An 18,502-nucleotide genomic window follows, 5' to 3' on the forward strand; every position below is an offset into this window, starting at 1 on the left:
TCATTTGATGAAATGTTAGTGTGGGAATATTATGAACTGAGATCCTTTAATAATAATTTAACCATAAGGAACTGTATTAATTATCTAGTTGGGACTGTCATGTTTGCACCTCATCAACACCAGTTGATGATCCATCTGTCACCTTTGTGGAACAGACTTTAAGACAACATACTGTGTTGATTCCAAAGAAATATATTCAACATGCAGTGTGTAATTCGACAAGTTGTGAGTCCAGCTATCAGGTAGAAAGGGAGATGTATGAGTTCTCAAACTGTTCTAGTCAAAACAATTGAAGCAGCATTGTTTTTAATGTGTGTGAAAGAACACATTAAAAGTATTGATTTAGGGAAAAGTGTGAAGTGTTTATGTATGTATTCTTTTTCTCTCTATTTATTTAAAATCAAAACCTGCTTCATAGCAGCATCAAGACGCTGGGTTTTGTGATGGAAAGGGAACTAATACTCCACATCAGTGTTTTGTAATTGAAAATCATTGCATCAGTTCCACCACTGAACCTGACTGATGTCACATAAATGTTGATTTGTTCTGAGTGGCTTTCCCCGCACAACACTTCCATTATTGCTTTTTTATTACTTTTGTTGTTGCTGTTTTCCATTGAGAAATAATTCTTTAATATATATTTCAATATTTCCGCCGCTCTCTCGCCTCCACCGTGTTGTCATTTCCCCGCGCCGATGTGACAGGGCTAAGGCGAGGTATTTCTGCTTGCAGTTAGACATATGACGCTCACATCGCAGCGCAGTTTCACGTGGCAGCCTTAGTGTTCCCCGGTGAGTAGTGGCACATTAAGGAATAACAAATGAGTCCATGACCCAGGGTAGTTATTCAGGGTGTGTTTGTGGAGCAGGCAAACAGCGTATGCTATTTGCTTTGCAGTAGATTCATAAGTGAAAATTGCATTGTGGCTCCATTTGGAGAGCAGGTGATGGAGTGTGGAGGGAAACAAAGAGATTGTCACTCTCCTGGTTTCTGATGTTGCTGTACCACTCTGCTGAAAGGCTCACACATCCTGCCTGTCATCTTAACACTGAATACGGCCTGTCAACAAACCGTATGTGTCTGCTTTTTAAACTAGGCTGAAAAAGAGCTGTGAGTCTATGTGCAAGTCCATGTGTGTGTTTGAGAGTGTGTTGAGCATTTGAGAAAGTCTTGAATTCATGCTGAGGTGCGTGCATGTGACTTCGCCTTCCTCCCTATCTTCGATCCTCTGACCCGGCCGGTCTGGTGAACACATTCTTCACACAGACAGGGGGAGGGGCGCGTGGATGCAGCCTTTTGAAGTCACTTAACATCCACAGCTACGGCTCATTTGACCCCTGCACCGTGGAGTTAACACGCATGACGATTTTATGATGCGGTGAACCCCGTCGAGGGCAGCTCTGAGGATCATATGCGGTGAAGCTCTGGGAACAGCATGCATAGGATGAGACAGCCTCTCTGAGGCGGCGAAGAGAGCATGTTAGAGACACATGGGCTTTTTAGGGGTTTTTAAGTGTGTAGGTCACTGCAGTAACCTTAAGAAGTGGTTCCCAACCTTTCGTCTCTGGCGTTCCCCCACAGCTCTACCAAGAGGGCCCCTTCCATAGATGGAATAGCATCAAGGAATTGTTTGAGAGGTTTTTTTTTCGCTGCAGAGAAAACACAGCAACCACGATTACACACACACGAAGTGGGATATCCTGATATTTGTCAGGTTTTAGGTGCATTCTGTGGACATGTATACGGCACATTCGAAATATGCATCTCAACGTCTTTTGCCTGTTTTTGTGTGTGTTTTGCCCTTTTGCTGTGGGGTAGAGATGCATCGGTAGGAATACTGTCTTTTTCAGAATAAGGGCAAACAACTGAATATTTTGCGCATGTAAACGTCGCAGATGTCCTGACATGTAAGACAAATTGATCCTTTAACTGGTGATTTTTAGGCTTATTCTTTATTTTTTTCAGTAGATTTGGTTTCTTATTGCGACCACTCAGATAGAGCATTATCTATTAATCTGCCCATCATTTTTTTTAAATTGATTAATTAATCGTTTTGTCAATAGAATACCAGAGAATTGTAAAAAAAAAAAAAAAAAAAGCCCTGTATAATGCCCCAGGTCAAATGGTATTTTTTTATTCGACCACCTGTCCAAAAAAATCCAAAGCCATTCAGTTTATTATTATATATGGCAAATGCATCAAATTCTCAATTTTAAGAAGAATCAAACCACCACGTTCCGATTTTTTACTTTAAAAAATGACGAAAATTATTACTTGATGATGAAACAGTTGCCAATTAATTTTCCATCTTATAATTAATCGACTAATCGTTGCAGCTCTTCATTTAGAATAGTCATAGCTGGACATTTCAAACATGTATCTGCCACGTTTAGCCATCAGTTTTGACCTTTTTTTGAGTGTCCAGCTCCACCGACTATAACAACACAGACCAATAGAATTTTTACAGCTCCCAGTGAAGAAACAAAAATGACAAAACCATAGGTCTTTGTTTAATTGTTTAGACTTTGTTTGTTTGTTTGTTTGCGGAACCATTTTGAGTAGTTGAATTAGGTACTCGCACGTTTCACTTTATAGTTCAAGAGTCAAAATTACCACTCCTCCACATGCAATAGCTGAATGGGAAGGCCTGACCCAACATGAATGGCATCACAAGGTGTGAAGTGCACAATCATCATAGAAAAACAACACATGTTCATCAATAAAAGGGAAAGAGTGTATAAAAGTTTGCTCCTTGATAAAATCAGCGTGCCCAAACAAAAGTAGCCAAGCTGTTCTTTTGTTCTTTGTAAAGCTTTTATGTCCAAAAAGCCTCCATGGAATGAAACATGCAGAATGTGACTGCAACATTAGAGTCCCACCAGCTCTCCAAGGGCTTAAATTATGTTTCTTGGGTGAGTCAGGAAAGCCTCCACCAAATATCAAAGCTTCATTTTTGGCACACTGCCCTATACAACAGTAACAGGATGTCATGTGTTCTGTTTGGTATTTTATCTCATCTCTGCCCAAAGTAAAATGATCGAGTGTTCTTAACTATGTGGACTACACAGAAACAGGAAAACCAGTGAATCGGTGTAAGAGTGAATGTGAAAAAAGAGGTTTCCTATGTTAGCAGTCAAACTGACAGAGAAAAGAGGGAGAGCTCTTGTACAGAGTGAAAAGTCATCTGTAATTTACAGATACAGTGGGTTTCCTGCGTCAGCCCACAGAGGTCCTCGTGTTGGTCAATAGTGGAAATCAAACAGCTCGCCACCATTTCCTCTTAACACCCCCTTCCCTCCTCTCCAAAACCAAAACCATCACCAGCGCTGTCCGCCTCCACATGATGTCAGCCAGGAGGAATTCAATCTCAGAAATGATATCATGAATGATGCATAAGACGGAAAAATGCATTTACCCTGGCGACAACACAATGAGCTGTTGTTGCGAACATCGTAATGGAAAAATATGAAGGTTACGATGATGAAAATGTATTATGAAACTGGGAAGACATTTGTGAATGTTGTCTACTCCTGAGCTGAGGGAGCACGGCCGAGGACATAACCACAGCTTATAAGGAAATTCCTCAATATTTCTACAAAGGCGGGATGAATTTGACTTGAAGTCCTCGGGGAGCGTGGCGAGGAGTGTCTGTGCATGCATGTGTGCCTGCCCACTTTTACTATGCATGCATGAGTTTTGTCTCCTTTTGCTGGAGCACAGGGGTAAGGCGGGTGTGCCCGTCTTCCATGTTAATAATGAATTTTTGATATGAGCTCCACATGAAATTTTAATCTCTGGAATATTAGCTCACCGAGGGAGATACAAAATCAAATCAGGGGGTCGTGATTAAGCGGGTGAAGCGCATATCGACCCATTTAAATTCACATTAACCTGGCATCAAAATGTATGAGCCATGACATTGATGGCAGACATAATTTAGTGGTGTTACGTCTGTTTTGCAAAGTAAAGGTGTGATCTCCTCATCACACATCTGCAAAACAGGGAATATAACACTTGATATTGGAGACTGATGCTGCCTTAACAGTCAGAAATGTTAAAAGATGAGGCTGGGGATTTTTTTCTTACCAACAAATCCGGTGGAAATGCCAAAAACAAAAATTACTGTCTCCTTTCAACAAATGTTGCCTGTGTAGTCAAAGTCTAATGTAGCTTATACCTTTAAAAACACATCAGTGAGCCACAGTGTTGCACTTGGTAACTGTTTATCTTATCACAATGAACATGGACACTGCAGTCAATTTTTGTACCCACTGTTCTCGTGCTTTAAAAACTCACCAGAGCCCCAAACAGTAGCTGAAAATAGTCCCCAACAAATGCACTATTTCGTCCTGTTTGAGTAACATTTGCAAAAAATGACAGCCCCCTGCTGTTTGAGGAAATTGCGTTCTGAAAATGATTTTCCTTTTAAAGATAAAATTCTTTGACAGGTGGTATTGAGATATGGACTAACACGCTAATTGTGTCTTTCCATAAGATTTGTCGACAATAAAACAATACAGAATAACATTAGCATTAGGGCACAGTAGGAAATGCTTGGGACTGACCATTGCTTGCCGAGGAGATATTTGTGCCGAATGTGACGTTTTATTTGCAAGCTGGCGTGGGAACTTGGAATTCACCCACTCCACTGAGTTGACTGCTTTGCATGGAATGGTGACATGAAACAGCTGTCTCCAAAGCCCCATTTCCACTGAGCACTATGGTATGGTACAGTACAGTTTGGTGCGTTTTTTTTCCGTTTCCATTGTGGAAAGTTGTGGATGATACCGATGGAACCGTTCCGTACCTTTACCATTTTTGGTACCCCTCGTTCTGTGGACGATAAACTAGGTGCAGACCTCCATGTGTGTCACCGATAATGAGGAAATACAGTGAGTGCTGGACAGAGCAGTGATTGACAACAACCCCGCCCACATTTAAGGGTACTGTTTGCGGTACCGAAAGCGTTTGGTGGAACCTCGGCTTAAGTTAAAATATAAAGTGACCCATAAACACCTCATGAGGGGGGCTAATGATTTGCCAATTAGCACCAGGGGTGGGACTAACACTGTTGTCAAGCTGTGCACCAGAACTAATGAGGAGTAAAACAACAATGGAGAGTGCTGTAGACAAGATAGACGCTGCTATCGATGCTGCTCTTGAGGCTGCTCTTAATCATGTCTTCTCACTGTCGCTCCTCTCCACTCCTAAAATGCTGGCAAACAGGTGTGTTGGCATGGCTATGCATCAGTGTGGACTTAATTTGATGTGATTCAGGCAGATACATTGCAGCGATATACCGCTTTTAAGGTATACCATGATATAAAAGTTGACGGTTATTATACCGTGTACATTTGCTTATCTACAATATTGGGGGAAAAAAATGCTGACATATCAAAAATTCCTACCAAGAGTTTGACCTTCAGTGTCCTCTGCACAGCACATGATCGTCTTCTACCTTCACTTGAGTTTAACAGCACTGTTAAGTAGCACATGGAAGGACACACCAGGACCCAATTTTGTGCCACAGTGGTCACTGCACCTTATGCTGGATGAATATTTCACCAGCAAGAGTGGGCCCAGCTGAAAGAGTTAGTAAAACAAAGCCCCACCGCTGTGTTAGCATACTCTAAGGCTCAATAATGTATCACCCACTTTTGTTCCTTCCACAGCATCTATCATCTCGCTATAATACAGAGTAGCGAGAAAGCCATTTTCCATGAGCGGTAATAAGACAAAGATGGACTGTGTGTTTGTGTGTGTACGCTCACATGTACAGTATGTGGCTGTGGGTTTGTGCATATGAGATGCCGTGCCGTGCAGGAGCGGGTATGCGTAATTATGTGAGTGAATGAGTGTAGATCTTAAAACCAAACTAAACACCTCAGTGCCTCTGGGCCACTAGGACACACTTAGTTGTCATTGGCTTGGATTGCACTCGTGGGAAGAATTCTGTAGCTGAATAATGTGATGTATTAAGCTGTGCTCTGCAGCAACGTATGGTAATTTGTAAGATTTTTATTTAATCAGGTAACATTGTATTCCAGCCAAATGGAACACTGCGTGAGCAAGGTGAACCTCTAATCTTGCTCCTGAGCTTCATATTCTGCTATTTTTATCTGTTATTTTACAGGGAAAAAAACTTATTTAAAAAAAAAAGAAGTGCTCAAGAAGAAGAACACTTTATGCCCCGAGACAAACTTTGAATTACTTTTTGGTGTGAAAATGATGCTGAGAGGTTAATTAATTGGCATAAGCAACCATCTGTTGGTGAATGGATGATCTTGTTGAGCATCCTAATGCAAATAAATGAAATGACTGATCAGTTTGGAAGCTTTCAGTGAGGAGGATGACACATCAGGAACGCAGGCTGACTGTGTCCAAATCATGTCAATACACAGGAAAGGGAAGGTAATCATTTGTGACACATAGAATTTTTTGACTGAGGGCATGTGTACAGAATGTGCCTGTGCCGTTCATCCACATTAAAGGGACAGTTCACCCCATATTTTTCCTCTTGCAGTACCTGTAGTGCTATCCATCAGTTTAGATTGTTTTGGTGACAGATGTAGAGATGTGTGCCTTCTCTCCAATATTGCAGAACTAGATGGCAGTCGACTTGTGGTGCTCAAAATGCCAAAAGAATATATATCTGAAAAACTCAACAGCAAAATGTCTCTGTCTAGAAACATGACCTGGTTACTCAAGATAATCCACAGACCTGGTTGTGAGCAACACTGTCCCTTTAAGGTGAGACACCACAGGTGAATAGGGTAAAAATTTCAAATAACAGATATCATCGTGAAACTTCCTCAGGTGATTACTTACGATAGTATGAAAAAAAAAATGTATTACAAGTTTTAAAAATGTTAATGTTTAATTATACAAATAAGGAATTGTCTCATTAAATATGCACTAATTTGCATATATTTTAGGAAGATAAATCTGAACATCTGATGAAGCCAGGTGCAATTTTCTTTTTCATTTTGTTTACATATAAGATGAAAAAGAATTACAGAGGGATTTAAGGATATCTGCTTGTATTACCTAGAAAATCAAAATATACTGTCCATAGCCTTAAAAAAATTGATTTTCGCCATATTTTTGGGAATAAAATGTCACATAAATCAGGCTAGGAATGATTTATTAAAAAATCCCTCTGTAAATATCTTCAGAATATAGCTAGGTGTGTAACTGGAAAATTTGGTGTACATAGGTGCTACAGAGGCTGAGATGTTCGACTTGGAGTATGACAAAAAGCTCATTTTGAGAAAACGGCATTCAAAGATTTTACATAACATCATAACATACAAGTAGACAAAATGTAATCAAATAAACATCTAAATGTATGAATGTTTTCTTTATAGCAGTTTGAAAGAATACATATTCAAGGAGTAAACTAGCCCAAAATCTCAAAAGTGACCACTGCATGAAAAATCAATGTTTTTGCCTGCCATGTTTCCAAACTCACCTCATAGTTTTTCAGTCATAGCAGGTCGCCAACTCAGTGTTAAGTGCCACAGCATATTTGGCCTCAAATTACCTAACATCAAAATGAGTCCTATGAGTTTCATGCAGTGAGGCGTGCAGGTTTTAAATTTGGGGAAAAGAGGACACAGGTGTCTGTACAATGTACGAACAGGTACGGGCACACACCCTGAGTTCAGGTATCTGAATCGGTTTTGGGAAAGATAAAGTTGAATTAGTACATTCCCAATTTCTTTGCAGATGTTAAGAAAAACTGGGTTGAAATTTAAAAACTAAAAGTCATAATGTCAATTTCTAAGTGTCTAATCCATGAGAATTCCCCCCAGAATATACAAACATAGGAGCAGTTGGGGTGAAGCAGCATTAGTCTGCATCAGAAGAGGAAATCCTTGATTTAAAAATCCACAAATAATTTATCTGGGAAGCTGCAATAAACTGCCATCCCAGATTCTCACATCATCATGAATGTACTTTGTACAGCTTTGAGGCAAACATGCTTGAAATTTGTGTAATGATTCAACAGAAACATTACTCCCTCTCTAATCCCTCTCAAACCTGCACCTTGTACATGCCAAGGTGATTACAGCCATGCCACCCACAAAAGTGATTCAAATTATGAATCAGAGGAAAGATGTTATCCATAACTGAAAAATGAGCTGTAATTCAGTTCCTTAAGCTCTGACAACTGTATGCCTACACGCTATGTTTGCATTCTTTATCTTAAACCCCCTGCCAATACCCGTTTATCACAGCGCTATTAAAGCAGCGTTTAAATGACAGGTGTTTTAGGCTGTTTGTTCAGACGTAATATGGTAATTAGATTGAAAATGGCTGCCCTGGGTGATGGCACAGATCCGCCGCCTCACAGCCTTTTGTTTCCAACAGAAGGTTTGAATCAGGAATGTGGATTTCGTCAGCCCCCCCAGTGAGCAGCAGAAGGACCTCACGCGTTACCAGCTTGCACTCTCACCATCTTTCTTTTACTCGGTGGCATGCTGTTCTGTGACTGAGCGCGTCTAGGTCGGAGACATTTGTGCATATGTTGGATTGTGATGTGTGTTTGTGTATCAGCGTGTTTTTTGAGGATGTGTCAGACTGAGAGAGAGAATTCAGGCGTACAGTGTTTCATCGTCTGTCTGGAGAACCTGAAATATCTCCTGTGCTGAGGAATGCTTCTGTACTAGTGCAGCATAGCTTAATATGCAGCAACTTTCTCCCACCAAACTCTGACCCACGACAGAAAACCATGTGTGCACATGTAGTTTAAAGCTTCCTGCAGCTTGGTTCGGTATCCCATATAAGTGGCTGCAGTGGACAGAAGCAGGCTGCGATGAGGACACGCTGTAATGTAAAGTCTTGGATGTGGATGGGGTTTTGAAGTCGAGTGTCATAGAGGGGCTTGATAACAGAATGGCAGAGTGTTGAGGAAGCGTTTGACAACAGCCTCTACAAAGGGAAGAGCAGAGTGATCCTGCCATCCACTCATCAGTGGCAACAGTAAATGTGGGAGCGCTCATCAAAGGGCAGTAAGCTGCCCACCTGACTTCGCCTGCTGTTGTCTGACCAGCTGACTAGCTGGCTGACAGAATGATAGCTCCTTTGTAGTGCTACCTTTTTGTCTCTGAAATTTCTGGCTCCTTGCAAATTAAACTCAAGCTTTTGAAGTCAGTTGATGCGCTCATATGCTTCTCCCCTCTCCAGCTACACGATTCCCCCCCACTCCTTCCTTCCACTTGGTCGGCCCACTTGTTTTTTTGAATGCATTCTGCAGACTCAGGCTCCCACAGCAAGATCTGAGTGCAGATCCTCAACCTATATAGAAGGGAGCACAGGAACGCTCCCTCTGGCATCTGCAAAACTTTGTCAGCAACACATCCTCGCAGCAGCAGCAACACAGCAACTGCTGCTTCCTAGCAGTTTTTATCCGAACAGACAACACAGAACCCCCATTGTCTTTTTCATTTAATTGTGCTCCTTCAGGCTGCTGGTTAGTCACACAACAGGCCAGAGAGGCATACCTGAGGGAAGTGAGAAGCGTGGTGTAAGACTGAGGATTGGCATTGGATATACACACATACACATTCACACATGCCCTCCTAGAGTGTGTATCTGTGCTTAGAGGAGCAGCTGGGAAGCCCTGTAGAGCCAATTACACGTAGAGCTCTAATCTCTGGAGCAAGCTGAATGGATAGAGGAGGACAGAAGAAAGGAGACAGGGTGGAGGAGATGGGAGATGACAGTAGCAGGGTAGGAAGGACAAATAGGAATGGGCCGATGGAAAAAGTAAGGCAAGTAGCAGCGGTGGGACCAAGTTTTGCAAGTCACAAGTGAGTCTCAATCTTTGCGCCAAAGTCCTAAGTTAAGATAGGCGAGTCAAGTCCCAATTCCTTAACTTTGAGTGTTGAGTCCTAAACAAGTCATAATGCGCTCTCAATAGAAGTAATGCCAGTATGAATTTTACAAAAGTCATTAATACTCATTAAAGTTAGCTCGCTAACTATGTCAATATTAGCCTCGACTTACCGTTCTCTGTGCAACTTCAAATGCGGAAGGAAGTTGGAAGTTGTTGCATCTTTGTCTCTAGTTTTACATACTACAATTTGTTTTTTGTTGACCGCCACAGAGTTTTTGTACATGAAGAAAATTGTCTTTGGTATGCCTTCCTCCAACATTAGCTCTTCATGGTTCTCTCGTTCTGCAACTTGACTGGATGCTGTCGGATTGGTTCAAACAGAGTGGATCTTGGGAATCATGTGCTGACCTGGGAATGAAAAGCATTAATATCAGTTGATGCAGGAAATTAATTGACTCATGGCACGCTTTTTAAATAACATACTTTTTAATCTTTTGGGCTTAGGGGAGGCAAATTTGCATTTCCTAGGATAGCTAAGGCATGACCCGCCCTTCAATCGCTCTGATTGGGAGAGATTGATTCGTATGTCGGGGAGGTATCAAGTGTTATCAAGTAGACTCTCAAGTCATCAAATTTGTGATTCAAGTCAGTGGTATGAAAAGGGGAGAAAAGAAAGATAGAATGAGGTAAAGAAGTCTGGGAGACATAGCAGGAGGAAAGAGTGAGGAGCGAGGGCAGCTCCGATGCAGTGCCCCTGGTCAAGACACATATCTATCTGTCTAACTTTTATCAGTTAAATGGATACAGCCCTGAGAGCCCCATAGGCGGAACGTGAGACTTCTATCGGCTGACGTCTCTTTTTCCCTCAAGCGTTGTCAAAGGCAACAAGGGCTCCCTTTAATGTGTTATATCTGCCTGTCATGTCAGCTGCCTGCGTCACTGTCTTTCTCCGCAGCTTTCTCTTTCTTACCTTTTCACTCTTTCACCTTTTGCACCGTGATCTATAACTCCCATTTTCTCTTTTTTTTTTTTTTGCTTAACCCAGATCTTTTTTTCCTTTCCACTAATACTCCCCCCTCCCCTCCCTTCCCCTGTAGCATGGTAATGTTCTCAGAAATTACAGTGAGGTAAACAGAGCAGGGTGTCGAAATGAAATAACAGCTACAGGGCTGTCAGCTCGAGCGAGTGGGCCATCCGTCAGCGGGAAATGACACGTCGGCCGCCTCCCCCCTTCCTGTCACACACACACAGTTGGATTCCTCCTGTCCTCCTGGTGGCAAGGTGAAGGAATCATGCTCATCAAAGGCTCAGCACAGCCTGGAGCCTTTCCATTAGCCTTCTACAACACTGGTCAATGGCGAGGGGACGGACACAAAATGCCATCACACACACAAGAATCGTACACACAAAGCGAAAAAAAAAAAAAAAAAGACAGCATTACACTATATAGATTTGATGGAAGAGACGCATAATTACCCTGAGATAGGATATATACACAGGTACACACACACGCACACACACCTCAATTACCGTTTCATTCATAGCCTGACAGCAGAGCGTGTGCGAAGGCTGACATTAAAGGAAATTAAATCTCCTCGTGGAATGGGGCAGCCCGTCTCACCTCCCGTCAAAATGCTCCCATTTCCACTCCTCCCTGTAACCTTCTCATCTGGGTATTTAGGGCTTTGTGGTGCGGAACGTCATCAAAGAGGAAACTTAGCGAGGCGGCCGTGCGTAGATGAGGCCTCCCCGCGATAATCCCCCCAGCAAACGGAGCCCTCTGCTATTAGCCCACGCACACAAATTACTGCTCCACGTTCTGTCGCGCTCTTTCACCGCGTGTACTGTCGCATGCTTATAGGAGAAAGTGCTTTCATTCAAAAGCGTACACACATCTAAACTCTCATATCATTGGCTTAGCCCGGCGACTGAGTCAGTCAGTTAACTCTTTGATCCGGACCTCCTGTCTGCATTGGAATAAGAAGCCTATTTGACATAATCCTGAAAAACATCGCCTCACATAACCAATGAAACTCAAAGGAGAGCACAGCTGCACGGCTACACACACCAAAGGGACTTAGCAGGAGAGTGACACGTGTACAGTAGATTTTTTACGGGCAGATTTAATTAAGCCTCATTCACTGCCAAATCCTGTGTTATACAAACTCTTGTGAGCTCTTTCTGAAGCGCATAAATGTGACAAACCTGCAGGAAAAGGAGGAGTTTAGTTTGCCCAGAAGTTAGGTAATTGAGTTCCTGGTTAAAGGAGAAAGAGCTGTGGTTTCCCTGCTTTCACATCGGGCACGGGCTTTCTCCCAAAGGCTTTAATCAGATCAAACATGTCCTGTCAGATAAGACGGCTAATTAATCAGGGGAGGGACCAGTCTTCTCCTCTGACAGATGGAGAGATGGAGGCAGGACGGTGGTGGAGGCACTTCCTCTCCTCCTCCTTAACCTCTTCCTCCGACCGTCAACAGAAAGCAAAACAAGAACAGAGTGAGACAGCGTTGCCTGTGGCGAAGCACAGAGAGTCTGTAAAGATTCTCAAAGACGGTGTTTACATGCAGGCTGCAACTGAAGTATCTCCACAACCCCCGACTGAGAAGAAGACAGGCTTCTGTACTGAAGTTGCTGTTTACAGTATACTGCATATGCATGTGGAGAAGATCACTGAAAATCCACATTTCTTGTTTTTTTGTGCCATTTATTTGAATAAAAATCAGCTAAATTCAAAGTAAAGTGCTAACAGAGTACAAATCTCCTTTTGGATTAGGAATGAAAATTGTAGTATACAAAATTTTAGTTACGTACATATTGTCCTAAAGGGAAACTTCTGTATTTTTCAACCTGGACCCTATTTTCAAATGTTTTGTGTCTAAGTGACTAATGGGGACAACAATTCTTGAAATTGGTCCAGTATCAAGAGAGAGCTGCATATAACCACTCTGGGCCTCTTTGCCTCCAAATTCCCCAAATCCCAGTCTGATCAAACATCTGTGGGATTTGCTGGTACCCCAAAGATCTGAAGCCAACAAGTTGGTGCCAGACACCAAAGAACACCCTCCAGAGGTCCTGTGTTCATGCCTTGACAGGTCAGAGCCATGCCCAGTCCAAGGAGGACCCACCGTGGATTGGGGGTACCTCTGGGGTACCATTATGTGCCTCAAATGTTAGATCAGATTGGGATCTGGGGTATTTGGAGGCCGAGTTGACACCTTGAGCTGTTCGTCCCGTTCCTCGGGTCATTCCTGAGCAGTTTTTGTGGTGTGGCATGGTGCATTGTCCTGCTGGGGGGGGGGCGCAGACATCCACAAGTGCTGTTGCCATTAAGGGGTTTACTTGGTCTGCAACAGTGTTCTGGTAGGTGGAATGTGTCAAGTAGCATCCACATGAATACCAGGTTGCCCAGCAGAACATTGCACTGTAAAAAGAAGATCAATGGTATTCACTTCATCCACCAATGGTTTTAATGTGTTGGCTGATCGGCGTATATTGTTGCTTTTTAAATGACAAAGATGACGTAGTTTTATATCAAACTAAATACTTGTACTTCATTGTTACACGCAGATCATACGAGGGCAATGAGGCACACTGAGGGACACAGCAGTTTTCAGCTGAGACACTTTGGTTGTGTCTGGTTAATATGATATAGACTATCCACGGAAGTAAAACTGTCAGCGCAAGGTGTAGTACCTACTTGCTCTAGCAAGGGTGGAATCAGTATAAAATTGTCCTCTGTTGTTGTTGTTGAGCGATGTGACGGTTGGTCTTTGTGGTAGGCTAGTTGTCCCTCCCCTCCTCCACTGTGATTAGCCACTGGGTAAATAGTGACAGTGACAAGTAGCTGCAGGGTTTTACCCGAAGTTGAATGTTCTTCAATTCTCGGCAACCAGCAAAAAACGGTAAATGTCCAGCTCTCATCTGCTGGCATTTGTAGCCTAGTGTGAATACGCAGTGCTCCCATGCAAAAAAATTTTTTAAAAAAACAATGGGACCAAAGCGGTTGTGGCGGTTGCCTGCCATCCCCTGCAGTTGGCATCTCAACAGCGTGGTATTGCAATATTGCGATTATCACAACAGCCATTGTTAGACACTTATAGTAACAATCTGAGCCTGTCAGTGGCAAAAACGAGCACTTTTAGTGGACGTACATGATGATGCATTACTTTTGCTATTAGCTTTGCTTTCTATTAGTCACTTAGACACACAACCATGAGAACGTAGGGTCCAGGTTGAGAATAACTAAGTTTCTCTTTAATTTACTTCCGGCAAAGTCAGTTACAGCCCCTCCTTGTCCTTGCTTCTCTTCTTCTCTTGTCTTGTTGCCAGTTATTAAGATTTATGAGACTAGACTTGGCCGATCCAACTTAGCCACTGCTGAACTAATGAAATATCATTTTTTTCTTTCACATTAATACCATTCCATAACTTTTTAAAGATGTATGTCTTGCTAAATTGCCATTGTTATTCAAGATAGATTCAGTAGCCTTCCTTATTATCACATAATAGAGCCCAACCATCACACAGATTATTGCCTTTCTAAATGGCGATGCTCCTTTGGAAAGCCCTCCACTGCTCACAATATTGATCTAAACTGGATTAATATGTAACCCTCTGATAAGAGAGGCTGTTATTACGGGTGAGAGGATATTTTACTTGTGATTCATTTCGTTAAATACAGAATTTTTAAGTGCAGTTCACAAGGGCAGCCTCAAAACATCCATTCAGAATTATCCAAAAGTTCCACATCTATTAATTTTCTCTCAGCTGAATGGATTCAGTTGATGGACCCAAATTTGAGAGAGATGGTACAAGATTAACCCTCTACCCTCTGATACTCGTGATCTGAAGTGGATGTAAATCTTATCGTAATGTTGCAGTACTCACTAGTCACATCACTCTGGCCACTAACCACAGCATAGATAGCTTTTTGTAGTATTGCTCTTGCCCTTGTGGTCCTGGCTGCTGTTGGAGGGAAGGTTTGGAGGTGTTGATGTCTGATAAAGACGAGATGTGATGAATGAGAGCTCTGCCTGATTGGATAGTTTACTTATCACTGGGGTGGTAGGATGGATTGATTGCAATTTGATATGTGAGAGAAGAATATGCTGACGTGCAAACAGCACCATAAAGATACATAATTAGAGATAAGGATGATATAATGTAGTTTCATGCTTAATTTAGAGACTGACTGACTGACTTGTAGCATAGATGGATGGATGGATAGCTGGTTGGCTTACATGGTGGCTGCCTGGCTCAGTGACTGATTGACTGGTGGGGCTGGGGCTGCTGTTTCCAGCTGTTCTGCTGTAGAGCTCAACAGGCCTGCTGCTACCTCAGGCTCAACCCACCACCAGCTGTGTAGCTTCACCTAGCTAGCAGCAGCCTCTGGGCACAACAGAGAAAAACGCTGTTGTACAATACACGCTACACAGCCTCTCTTTGTTACTATCTCTCTTTCTCTTCATTTTTAAACTGAACACTTAAGACTGGTTTAAAAGGAAACACACCCAGAAGACGCCAAACAAAGTATTGTAAATATGCAAGGCATGCAAGATGTTGATACAGACTCGCACTGTCAGAATGCTTTTCACTCATGCAAATCCATAATGCAGCCCACACACTATGTGTGTCACGCACAGAGCCGGAGGCACTGTGCACTACTGGTGCATCCATATGACATGTGAGCAGATCAATGTGGGAGTGTCAGTAAGGTCAAACGTCATGTTAGTTCAGCCAGATTTTGATTCCACTGTTGGCAGCATTGTGGTGTGTAACGTGACGGCCCATGACACAAAGCTGATGCATATTTCACAGTTCAGACAATTGTTGGTGATACATTATTTCTCATCTTTTCCTCTCCCCTTCTCCTCCTCCCTCCTCTCTCAATCCTCCCCCTACTCTTCAAACCCCTGGCCTTGCAGCAACAGGAGCAGGACCCCACCAACCTGTACATCTCCAACCTGCCAGTGTCTATGGATGAGCAGGAGCTGGAGAACATGCTGAAGCCCCTGGGTCACGTCATCTCCACGAGGATACTGAGGGATGCCAACGGGGTCAGCAGAGGAGTCGGCTTCGCCAGGTACACAATACTAATGCTGTTCTTAAAGGGATGGGAGTTTATGAGATTTTATTGATACCTGATTATCGGTCTGACTCTTTATTGATCCACTTATTTACTCGTAATCAATTTTCTGTGCGGAAAAAGGAAAGCCTACACAGATTATCAGCATCAGTGTAACTGTTTTTATTATCTTTGAGTCTGAATACAGTTTAGAGGTAAGAGATTTTCCTATCGACTAACTTCCCTAATGTTTAAACAGGGTATCATTGATGGTCAGAGCAGCTGCAAGTTTAACCGACTAGTAATTCTGGTGCCGACCAGTGAGGGTAACAACATTTAATCGCCTAGTTGGCTAATTGTGCACGTCCCTCGTACATGTAGGTGAATATTTGTTCAACATTTGCTTTCATTTAGGTTTCCATCAAAGGAAAAAATCAGTTAAGCCTGCCTGCACGGCGCTAATGATATTATGCCACAGAATATTTACCCTCAGTAACGGACGTGCTGCTCGGTCAGGAGGCAGTGGCACTCGTGCGTAGAGTGTCAAATACATGGCAGTCCTGGAATTTAAGCCTATATTGCGAAGACAGATGTGTCAGCACATTGCTGGTGTTTCCACCCTTACCTGGAATTATCATTTTACAGACATTACAAGCAGTGTTCTTTGTGAAATGGAGCCATGCTTTGGACCATTTCTTTCTCTCTGCCATGACTCATTCTTATTGTAAGTTTCAAGCAGCATAAAGGCATGAGGTTGATGCCATTTTTTTTTTTTGTAATGTGTGTGTCGGAAAAAAATGCTGGCATCTATAAAGGAATTGATTAGCTCAGAGGCATACGATTCACATGGATCAGACAATTTGGAACCAGTTCTCAACTGGAGCTAATTCTCGATTCCTATCCCTAAGCTACTATGGAAACGATAAGTGGTTTTTAATTAATGGATTACAGTACACGTGCCCTCACACTACACTGTGGTCCAACTTTAATTCCATACTTACTTGTACATATTTATGTGATTAAGTCTCGTGTCCCTGCCTTTCCCATGCTCAGTGGATGCTGCAATTTGCACATGGATGTGTGTGTGCAAATGCATAGACCAAAGTGCACACAAATGGACCCAAATACATGCACTGGCATACTGGTACACACTTGTACTTACTATGTGCATGCACACGTTCACTCTAAAGAGACACTTGTCCGATGAATCCTGCCTCCAGGCAGTGGAAACTTTAAAAGGTGATTTGTTTGCCAGGCTTGTTTGACAGTGTGTCTGCCAGTTGATGAGTTCATCTTTGTTCATGCCTGTGCATCAGAGTGTGTGTGTATCTGTGTATGTGCCTAGTAATGGATGCTTGGGCCTGTACATTCTCACACATTCACGGATACCTTTAATTACCCCCCCCCCCGTCCTAACAGTATAGCCGGTGCTACATTTCCACCACCAATCCCAGCACTGAACAGTTTACTTCTTTTTCTACTTAGAAAAGTTTCCATTTCAGCTTGTTAATCCCCCAAAGTCATAAACCACTCTGTCCTTGTCCTCGGCAGCAGCCACCAGGCTCTCATTCCCCTCCACACATTCCTCCCTTGTTTACCCAGAGGAGGCCACTGACGGCCACAGAGCCGCCATCTTGCAGGGATTTTTCTTAATCACCTGCTCTGGCTGAACTCCTCTCCTATTCCCTTCTCTATTACCGAGGGTTACAGCAGGAGACAGGCACAAACACACACAAACAGGCACTTATGCACAAACTTGAGCATATGCACAGACAGCCCCCGCACATGTGCATAAGAGCATGCACGAGCGCCAGCACGCACATTAGTGAGCAGACTCTCACACGTACACACACAGACAGGTAGGCAGCCTCCTGCAGACCAACAAGCAGAGCACAGCAACAACCTGCCACAGGCCACCTGTTCCAGCAGCCCTCAGTGGGAGGACGAAGAGACATGATGGAAAAGGGAGAGAGAGAGGGGACGGGAGTGTGAAACAATGGCCGGGTAAAAAGAACTAATCATAGAGGTTATTATAAAGAGAAAGCGAAGGTGATGGGAAGGAGAAGGCAGTGTGAGACAGGGAAAGATTGAGGAATAGAAAGTGAAACGAGTGAGTGTGGGTGTCTGGGAGAAAATGTGAGACATAAATGAGCGGTGTTTGGTTAGATAAGGAGCAAAAAAGAAAAAAAATGAGAAGGTTTTATTGTGTAATTGATAAGTACAGGTCAGAAAAAGAAGCGAGGGAAAAAAGAAATCAATGTATTTTATGAATTGTAGAGCTCCCGTTAGCTGTGTCAACAGACAGACAGACAGACAGCTGCTGAGGGTTGGGCCATGAGGGGCATTAGAGAGAGTAAACTGAGCTAAGTGTTTGTGGGCCGATCCATTACTGTTATCAGAGCCCATTACTCCAGCCCCAGCACTAATCATTGCAGACAGCAGCACCTGATGCCATTAACCAGCAGCACACAGAGAAAAGCCAGCCTGCCTCACCGCCTACCTGGCTGCCTCTCTCTCTGAATGGCTACCCCAAAAGCTTTTCTGACCAACAGACAGTCTGGCTGACCGCTTTGTTTCCATATGACTGCCTAACAGCC

The 18,502-nt window shown here is 43.0% G+C and overlaps 1 protein-coding gene across 8 annotated transcripts in view; it reads left to right on the forward strand.

Moving 5' to 3' along the window:
• The window catches only part of rbms3 (RNA binding motif, single stranded interacting protein), a 381,273-nt gene that overhangs the window by 259,256 nt on the left and 103,515 nt on the right, over positions 1-18,502 (forward strand). For all 8 annotated transcript variants that reach the window (XM_050035272.1, XM_050035279.1, XM_050035274.1 and 5 more), the window contains one exon: positions 15,766-15,923. In XM_050035272.1, the coding sequence (XP_049891229.1) occupies positions 15,766-15,923 (158 nt within the window). The remainder of the gene's footprint in view (positions 1-15,765; positions 15,924-18,502) is intronic.

This window comes from Epinephelus moara, chromosome 22 (genome assembly GCF_006386435.1).
Source record: "Epinephelus moara isolate mb chromosome 22, YSFRI_EMoa_1.0, whole genome shotgun sequence".
Taxonomy (NCBI): Eukaryota; Metazoa; Chordata; class Actinopteri; order Perciformes; family Serranidae; genus Epinephelus; species Epinephelus moara.